At 37.2% G+C, this 10,574-nt stretch overlaps 1 protein-coding gene across 4 annotated transcripts in view; it reads left to right on the forward strand.

Moving 5' to 3' along the window:
- Positions 1-6,613, forward strand: part of LOC128228141 (insulin-like peptide receptor) — a 58,900-nt gene extending 52,287 nt beyond the window's left edge. For all 4 annotated transcript variants that reach the window (XM_052939278.1, XM_052939279.1, XM_052939277.1 and 1 more), the window contains 5 exons: positions 222-354; positions 672-831; positions 1,137-1,266; positions 1,546-1,680; positions 1,908-6,613. In XM_052939278.1, coding sequence (XP_052795238.1) covers positions 222-354; positions 672-831; positions 1,137-1,266; positions 1,546-1,680; positions 1,908-2,535 — 1,186 coding nt within the window. In that variant the 3' untranslated portion in view covers positions 2,536-6,613. The remainder of the gene's footprint in view (positions 1-221; positions 355-671; positions 832-1,136; positions 1,267-1,545; positions 1,681-1,907) is intronic.
- Positions 6,614-10,574: the final 3,961 nt, after the last annotated feature.

The raw sequence follows: 10,574 nt of genomic DNA on the forward strand, positions 1-10,574 counted from the left end.
AATGCTCAGAACTTTTGGAAACCTCCCTCGTAGATAATTGGAATTAAATAAAAAGCCTCTATTTCCTCACTTTTTTTAAAGACTTTTGCAAGTAAACCACAATTAAATACTTGAAAACAGTTGAATCATGAATAAATGAAAATATTATAATCGATAAAGATATTTAGAAATCCTAGAATCAGTGGCTGGACCTAGTTGTTTACTCCCATTATGTGTTACAGAGCGTTCCAATGCCACCATGTAGTTCGTCTGATCGGTGTGGTGTCCAAAGAACAGCCGGCTTATGTTCTCATGGAGCTCATGCCACAGGGAGATCTCAAGAACTTCCTCAGGCTTCACCGCCCTGATGATCCAGTAAGTTGTCTCATAGACTTGCAATGCTTGTATCTCATGAATCTTTGAATTGAGTAAAAAGCATTCTCATTCTATTCACCTTAAGTGAAGCTTCAGTTTCCAGAATAGGACTTCTCTTATTCATTTCGTTATCTAACTTTAATATTTAATAAGAACAAATACGCTAAAGGTGATGTTTTGACATAAGACATTTCGTAAATTATTGTTTTATCCCCATTGAAGTGCAATAATGCATTTGTGTTCAGTGTAATCCCTTCAATTACGTACAAATGCTGGAATTTTTTACAACTGGTGTACAAATGCCTTGCTTGAACCAGGAAAATGATGGTCGACAGCCTCCGTCACTGAAGCAGATCCTGCAGATGGCAGGTGAAATAGCGGATGGGATGGCATACCTAGCAGACAAGAAATATGTGCATCGTGACCTTGCCGCCAGAAACTGTATGGTCGGGAACGACCTCACAGTCAAAATTGGAGGTAATGAGTTTTTGGAGTCATGGATTGTCAGAAGGGCCAGTATGCATAAGAAGTAAAAAGGCTGATATCTCTTTGACCTTAAAAGTCAGATATGATATAAGGGTATTTGATTAATAGTTGAATTTTAATGCATATCAATCGATGTTAAATTAATGTTGTGTTTTTACTTGAGTATTGATATGTATTATTTTCCCATTTTGCCTCCTTGCTGCATCAGTTACATTCAAGTGAAATGGTCAATATTGTCATTTGTAGAGTGAATGAAGATCAGACCTGTGTGTGATCATACCTGTGTTTATTTGCAGATTTTGGGATGACGAGAGACATATATGAGACAGATTACTACAGAAAGGGTAGTCGGGGCCTGTTACCAGTCAGGTGGATGTCCCCGGAAAGTCTCAAGGACGGGGTCTTCACTAGCATGACAGACGTCTGGTACAAAATCATTGATAGTTTCTAGAAAGCATATGATTGATATTTTAAAGATTTATGTTTTTAACTGATACTTGAGGTCTGTGCTCTCTTTTTAAATATATGTTTGATTTAATGTCATTGATACCTAAATGAATTGCTGTGATTTGAAGAAATAGTAATATGTTAGATACTTTATGATGTTTTAATGTTTGACTAAAGTTTCCTTGCAAACTAGCTTGAACATGGTAGCTAGCTTGTAGAAGAGATTAAGATGTAACACTATATGTGTCCTTCTGGCAGGTCATATGGTGTTGTGTTGTGGGAGATGGCCACTCTGGCGGCCCAGCCTTACCAGGGGCTTGCCAATGAACAGGTTCTCCAGTATGTCGGCTCTGGGAAAATCATGGAGATGCCTGAAAGATGCCCACATAAACTGTATGTACTTTCACATGTTAATAATATTTCACTTAATGTTTGAATAATAATTGAGATCATTGTAATTAAAGATTTCACTCCCAAGTATTTGAGTGCTGGTTGCTTAAGAAATTTAAGTTCCATTAATACTCTTAGTTCTGTTAATATTCCTACTTACAAAGAATCCTGTAAATATGTATGCAATTATCTGTATGTGTTTCTATAATTTGATGTTAATATTGTTTCAGGTATGATTTAATGGTAAAGTGTTGGCGATATAGACCAAAACAGAGACCTACATTCAAGGAAATTATAGAATCATTGTTACCAGACTTAGATCCATCTTTCAAAGATGTATCATACTTCTTCAGTGAAGAGAATGCAAAGTATGAAGAATCAAAACAGGGGGCTGCCTTGCCCAACCCCAATGAGGAGAGGTTACAACCAAGTGATATAGAGGATGATGAGGACGAGGATCATCAGCGATGCCCAATGAACGATTATGTAGATGAGGCTCAGTTACCTATGTTAGGTGTGGGGGCCTCAAATGGGCACAGTGTAGAGTTACAGGATATATTCAGTGATACGGGGACATACCCCCATTATGGTGGCTCTCATAACAGACAGCATGTGGGTTCTGCAGAAGTGTGTGACTGCACGGCCCCATTCCGTGACGTGGATGAGGGGGCCGCAGCTCAGAGTATAGACCTGTACAACAGGCGGAGTGTATGCTCCAGCCCCAACAGTGCAATCGGTGGCTCTAGTGATGGAAGTAAAGACAGTAGTAAAAGTTCGAGCAGTAGTTATGCTCACATGAACGGACTGAGTGTAGCCAATGGACATGTACCTGTAAGCATGCGAACTACCCCCTGCTAGCACATGTGACCCCTCTTGTTGTAAATAGCAGCCCCACTTGACACATACTGGTGGAGAAATAAGATACACAACACAGATGGAATGGTTGATGTGTGATTTCTCTCACGTGAAAAGTGAATGCTGCAGTTGTAGCAGGCAGTTTGTAGCTGTGTCATTACTGGAAGTTCATTAGTGCTGGAGATGGCAGCTGAAGGCAGCAGCCTCTCTGCATGTGGTAGGACTTTAATCCCTACACAAGGGCACCGCCTGCCCGCCAACCCAGGGTCAGGTTCTGAGAGAGTCGTGTTGTGTAAAGGCTGCTTCACTCATAGAGAGGGGGAGACGGTCACTGGTCGGTGCTAGCCGCCGACGGCATTCTCTACATTGTGATACTTTGACAATCAGCTTCTCTTGTGTGCTGGACTTAAGAGACAATTAGGAAACTGATTGTACTTGCATTGCGTCAAAATGTCATGTCACTTACTTCATATAGGTAGTCACTCCATCGTTCATATTTATGAAATAACATGTAGAATTATGTTTGATAAAATAATAGAGTTTATACAGATACAGTTCAAAATTGTGTTAAATTCAGACCCTAATTAACGTAAGATAACGCATAAACAGAGCTTTTTCAGTCATTGATCTGACATTTGTTCAAAATGATTCTCAGACTCATATCTGTTCTGAATGTTTCAATTTTAGTGCTGTTATGCTATCGTTTTAAATTTACAATAATAAGACATTTTTTAATTAAGTTTTAAATTATTTTACATAGTAACAGTTACTTCCAAGTAAAGTCGGAAGGACAAAACCATAAGAGGAGCACATGGAAGGTTTCTTTATGCTGTTTGATAAGCTCATCGCAGTAAAACCAAAAATGTGTCTTTAATATTATATGAAGAAGTCCATTGCCAAAGCATGTTTTTGCATTAACTTCACTGACATAATTGTATTGTTTTAGAATAATGTGCCGGTAGAAATGAACAAGTATCAACTGCTGGTAGAGATAATTTATGTTAATTTAAGGCATTGAATATTTTTATTAAAGTGAACTTATGAAAAATCTTTTAAAATACAAACGCTCCCACATTTTGACTATGTACATGTTCAATATTGTATACAAATACAAGTATTCTAGTTGTCTTTACATTCCCTTCAAATGAAAACACGTCAAATTTGTTCTCGTATTGTAGAACATAACTTTGATCCAGCATACCGCTGCCGCTGGTCATCCCTCATCACAGCCTCATTGTAAATAGACTTCACTATCAAGTGCCACACAAACATGTTCTAAACAGATATCAATCATATGTCAAAATGGTACATGAAAATAGTCATTTTAGATTTTAAACCTTTAAAAGATGGTAAGGATTCGTTATGCAGATCAAAGGCTATGATATAGTTGGTAATCTTGTAATATTCTCTTGTCACTTCTGCCTTTCAGTGTAGCCAATCAAGAATATAATGAAAATTGGAGCCAATTCAAACATGTTATATATGATGTATTCAAACGTGCTATATATGATGTATGTACCATTCATTATGTGTCAAAAGTTTATTAAGGAAAGATTTTTATACATATATAGGCACCTTGCAGTGGGTGGATGTAAAGCAAAAGGCTTATCTAAGCTGGTATAGGTTAGAACACATATAGTGTTTGGCATTTTTTGTATATAGTGAAATTTCAACAGCTATATTTTTAAATGAATTCAGTTTTTAACTTTTAAATATTAAAGCTACAGTCTGTTATGTTTTCAAATGTTCTTGTCCATATTTAAGACCAGTCATGGTCATCAGACTATATATTTATCTGTCTCAGTTACTTTATTTGTTTAACTGAAAAATTAGATAAAGCCTTTGAATTACGGTTGGACCCGCTGCTTTATTGCCGACACATTTTTAGATAATCTGAGGTTCACACTTTTTACTATGATCATGTTAAGATACTGTTTTTCTATTTATTTATTTGCCATTAAACGTGTTGTGTGAATACCTCTCTGTGTATATAGGATCATGGTTGAATGGCTGCATACTGTGATATTTCTTGGTAAATATTTCATGTAAAGACTAGCGTCTGAGGGATAAATGTCACCCAAGGCTTATATTGTATCTTCTGTGCCATAACTCACAGTACTGTACCTGCACTATACTGGCAGTAATTGCTGTTTTTATTTTACATTATGATTTTGTGTTGAAAAATATAGTTGGCTAAGAGTTCAATGGCCAAGTCTTAATAAATATAAGGTTTGAAGGTGTCTGTGATTATCCAGTGACCAATATGAAATAAATTAAGAACTCCTTATATCATTATGTTTTAGGGTGAAAAAAAACATGCATAAAAGAATAGGAACAGTAATGACTTGCCATGTGTTTTCTATTAAGTACTGAAATATTGATTTACTCTTCAAGGTTTTTTCAGAGAATTGTGATACATTTTGCTTAGCTTGATCAAATACAACAAGTGTTTTCTCCTTCAAATGCATCTGTGCTCTATGTTAGCTGTGTTTTAATAAAACATATATACTAATTTAGTTACAGTGGATTAAGGTAACCTTGTAGTCTAGAATATACCAAGAATATATTGTAAGAAATGTGCTGGAACGCTGTTGATAAGATGCAACCATTTATACATTGTTTTTCATAACAAAAATTAAGAGAATGTTTATGGGAATCCAAACACAATCTAGGAGCAGGCCTCTGGAGCTGTTTGTTATACCTCTGTGTTTAGTGTCTTACCTCATTCTACTATAGCCCCTTTCATACATGGATTCTCCCATGTGCTAGTTGTCAACACTAAGTATTTGTTAAAATCATGTCAACAATTTCAGAATCTCATTTTCTGACCCGATTCTTTATGCATCCTATAAATCAACTATTTACTATTTACAAACATTGTTAGAATTCAAGACAAAGAAATGTATTAAATTAGTTAAGTCAATTTGAATTATTTTCATATACCCATTTTATCCATCTACCTTATATATTGTGACAGAAATGCTGTAGTCCTATTACAATGCAAGTAGCCATTTTGGTTGTGAGTAACTAATGATATAATATATGAATGAGAGATAAATGGGTTATGCAGCCTGTAAAAATGCCAATATTATCATTCAATTGACGGGTACTTCTGTTTGTTATAATGACATGGTACATACTGGTATATTTAAGTTAGGAAAAGCAGGACTTAATATTATCTTGTATTTGCAGTATATTATGAAACACATATTTCGGTTGTGACTGGGTAGCTTTATTTATTTCTTGCATAAGAATACCTCGTTTGTTGAAATTCTTTGAAAAATTTAACAATATGTTGATTGTATTATAATTTTGTTGCAGTATTAATAACTTTATGCCAAAATCAGAGGTCACATTACAATTTTCTATCTGAGTGTTCTTACCAATAGCTTTAAACCTAACCCCATTATGAATGGTAAGAATTTTCTGCTTGCTACTAGTGTGTGGAATGGTAACTGTAATGTACATCTGTATGTCTTCTTGCAAACTATGAGCTGTATATTGTCAAAATGTTTTGTGGATATTGTTCAACTTCTTTGCTCATGCTTTGTAAAATAATTTAATAATTAAATGGATGTGTATTGTAAGATGAACTCTCCAAGTCCTTTGTCTGCTGTGCAAAACCATTACTTTCATAATATCTACATGCTGAACAATGCATTTATGGTTTTTGACATCTAAAATGTAGCAGAAGATTTGTAACTAAGGCAGATTGTATTTCTGTAAAACATGTACATGTACTTTGAGCCACGCTAGTGTCTGGATGGCTCAACACCAAGATGAGATGTAAATGTTGAGACACTATTGTAATAGAATGGAGCTGGAGACTTTTAATCATGAATGTCAAGACTTTAATAATTATATGTGAAATGTCAATCTCATGTATATGGTATTAGCTGACGTGGGGAGCAGACAGGGCTGCATATCGAGAAAGAACCCTGAAAGTCCTGGCCACGCGTTGTCTGCTTCCCACGCCAGCGGGATTTCTGGTCACATAGATAATACATTCATATCATCATTGTAATATATTTCTTAATTACATGTGTAAACAATTGCTGATCTATTAAACTATATAAATGTAGCCTGTTTTTGTTATACATGGGAGAGACCTATGCGTTTATGGACTGTGTTGCACAAGTGTTATCATTACTAGTAGATGAGTCTAAGGAACCCCACCCCATCAATACCAAACTATGAAGCCATCTTCCAATAGACCTTTGAGGATAATGGTTTGTTTCCAGCAACAGATTCTAAATAATCAATGACCAGCTGAGGAAGCTGAAGTTTTGATACCGTATTGAATTTTTTTTCTTTGAAATAGGTTTGATAGCTTGATCCGTCATCGAATTATATTGCATGAAAACTTAAATGCTTGTGTGTCATTTTATCAGGGGTTAGCGTGAGCTACATAAATACAGCCAGAATCTGCATGTGTTCCACATCCACAAAAATCAAACATGCGAAAAACAATCACTATTCCATAAGTCAGTGTGTGATTCTAATATGACACGTCATCACCACCATCATCATCGTCGACGTTGCCATTGTTGTCCTTGTACTCCTCATCATCATCAACATTGATAATGATGATGATGATGATGCAGCCCAGACGTATCATGATGAATCTTGATGCGTAGCAAGCTCATGAGGAAACGTACATTGGAATTGCATTAAGAGTAATTTTTGGTCGCTGTTGCTAAAAATAGCAATATAGGTTTCCACTCAAGTTAGAATTAACGTACAGTATAGTGCTGAAACTGGGTATGTAGCAAGTTCATGTAAAGTTGATTCGGGGTTGATGGGGTCAAGGCTAAGGTCGATGTTAGTAGATATAAATTGTCGTTTCTGGGACAAAAATCTGAAAACACATGAAAAACATGAAAATCGTTCGATTCTCCATTGAGGAATCGAAAAAATGACCATCGTTTCTAGGTAACGGTTACATCAATGTATGGTTATACCTAAATTCGCTCTCCAAATTGTTAACGGCCAGGCAAGCGTGCGAGCCCGATAAACCCCAAGCGCCAGTGTCCATAGGCCAGCGTGTGCACCCCATCCTCCTGAATGACCCGCTTGTCATCGTTTGCGCTCAATGCTATCTTGTTTACCTCCTCCGTGAATATTTCATGACCGTGGCTGCGTATACATTCATTTTTCGTAACTGCTCTTTTCGACTAAACAGACAGGCCTTGTAGTCATCAAACAGGGTTCCCACGCTACCGGGAAAACGGAAAAAAAGTCGTGAATATCGAAAAGTCTGTTCCCGGTCGTGAAAATGCCTTGAATTTTGCGAGTATAGGTTAAAATCGGGAAAAAGCCGGGAAAAGTAATATTTAAAGTTCGAACTGTTTTGGGTACGAAACTAGTAAAAGTAAGTACTCTCGATCATCTAGACGCTTGCATTTGACACTGTTCTGTATTGAATTGACTCTGATCAGAGCGGCTGACTGATCGAGACTAAGAAGGTTTCCGTTACCACATGCAAGCGTTTATTTGTCATAGTAGCTGTGTCTGCACTGCCGTCTGCATTTAAAAGTTATTTTAAACGAGAAATTGGCCGCAGTTTGGCTGGATTCGCTTTATATACGCTGTCAGTAAGAATCGTGGGTGCTATATACAACGATATTTTTAATCTACAGTATGCTAATGATCATGGATAATTAGCGATCCCTGCATTCATCGAAATATATTTAAATACGTGAAATTGGCCCTATAGTTCATTAAAATAAACGTGAGATACGCTGTCAATAACATACATGAATGTTTATTGCAATGATCTTACTAGTCTGCGAAGTGCTACACAGCCTGACAAATATTTGCTATTCAAGTGTGAATCTATGAATGATCATGCCTTTAGACTGACCTTGCTCGTTTTTATAGACATTTAGAAGACCACAGTTCAATGGAAACCAATGATGGAAGTTGAGTTTAAACCAGTAAAGCTGGCGTCTAAGGGCTCGTCCCTCTCTAAGGGCGCTAGGAGGATGGGGTGCACACGCTGGCCTATGGACACTGGCGCTTGGGGTTTACCGGGCTCGCACGCTTGCCTGACCGTTAAGAATTTGGGGAGCGAATTTAGGTAGAATCATACATTGATGTAACCGTTACCTTGAAACGATGGTCATTGTTTCGATTCCTCAATGAAGAATCGAACGATTTTCATGTTTTTCATGTTTTTTCATACATGTGTTTTCAACTTTTTGTTCCAGAACCGGCAATATACTACTACTGATGTTACTAAAAGTAGAATAACAATTTCCGATACGGTTAACACAAAGTGGTTAAACTCGACATGTAGGAAGCTCATGTAAGGTGGATTCGGATAAAGTCAAGGTTTAGACTGCTGTAACTAAAAATAGAAAAAAATATTTACATTCAATTACTTCAGTAATCAATATGATATTATGATATATTGATGAATGCAGCAAAATCATGTGAAGATGTACCTGGGGGTTGAGTTTGAGTCATTGAGATCAAGGTCAAGGTTGCTGTTACTTAAACTAGAAAACAGGTTTCCGTTCAATAAATGTAGACAGGAATGATGTATACATGTAGTATTGTCTAGGAGGACATATTTGTTTGCCCTGTCTGTCCGTCTGTCAGTCAGTCAGTCCGTACGTCACACTTCGTTTCCGCTCAATTGCTTTTGAACGCTACGACCCAGGATACTTAGTATGCATCTTCATACTTAATATGCCAATTGGTCATGGCCCCTATTGATTTGCGGATCATTTGTTGGTTAAAGGCCAAGGTCACAGTGACCTTGACGGGAAAACAGTTTCCGATATAAACTAAAGCAAACTTGCACCCAGTAACTTGATTCTTGGTATGCCAGTTGGTCATGACAAGTAGATGACCCGTATTGATTTGGGATCAGTAAGTCAAAGGTTATGGTCGCAGTGACCTTGAGGTGAAAAAACGGTTTCCGCTCAATAACTGGAGATACTTTGGGGCCAGGAACTTCATTCTACTTTGTATGCAAATTCACTCCTATTTATATATATTTTGAGACCAGTACGTCAAAAGGTAAAAGGTCGCGTGGACCCTCAGGTGAAAATCGATATGTTGTCGGTGACTTAAAGCTGAAAAATGGTTTCGGCCCAAAAACTAAAGAATCCTTGCACACAGGAACTTCAACCTTGGTATGCCAGTTGGCCATGACTGTTATATGTCCCCTATTGATTTTGAGATCAGTAGGTCAAGATCGCGGTGACCTTGAGGTGAAAAAAAGAAAAGTTTTAGCTCAAAAACTTAAGAATGTTTGCACCCAGGATCTTTTTACTTGATATACCAATTGGTCATGACTAGTAGGTGACCCCTATTGATTTTGGGATCAGTAGGTTAAAGGTCAAGGTCACAGTGACCTTGAGGGGAAAACACAGTTTCCAATAATAACTAAAGAACACTTGCACGCAGTAACTTCATACTTGGTTTGCCAGTTTGTCATGACTAGTTGGTGACTAAGTTAAAAATCAAGGTGACTTTAAGGTAAAATAAAAGTGTCCGCTGAATAACTGTTTGGGCTCAGGAATTTGTTACTTGGTTTACTAGTTGGTCTTGATTAGTAGATGACCCCTATTGATTTTGAGGTCAGTAGGTCAAGGTAACATTGACTTTCAAGGGGAAATCATTTTTTGGTCACCAGTCCGTACGTCACACTTCTTTCCGCTCAATAAATAAAGAACGCTTGGACCAACGAACCTCATACTTGGACTCAGGAACTTCATACTTGGTATGTTTTTAGTCATAACCATAAGATGATCCCTAAGTCTGTTCGTCTCCAGTCCAAAAGTACAAATCCCATGTCCCTCATTGATTATTTCTAAGACCACACAATGGGGGAGACAAGCGCTTTTTTATCTAGTTGTACTTGGGTTCAGCAATGTCAAGGTCGCTGTTACTAAAATAGAAAGCAAAATGCGTTCCACTAAATAACTTCAGTCGGAATTGCAGTAAAGTGATGACATTTGGAATATAGTAAGCTAATGTGAAAACATAACTTGGGATTGCATATGCGGTCATATGGTCCAATGTCGCTGTAA

Source organism: Mya arenaria, chromosome 3, assembly GCF_026914265.1.
Source record: "Mya arenaria isolate MELC-2E11 chromosome 3, ASM2691426v1".
Lineage (NCBI taxonomy): Eukaryota > Metazoa > Mollusca > Bivalvia > Myida > Myidae > Mya > Mya arenaria.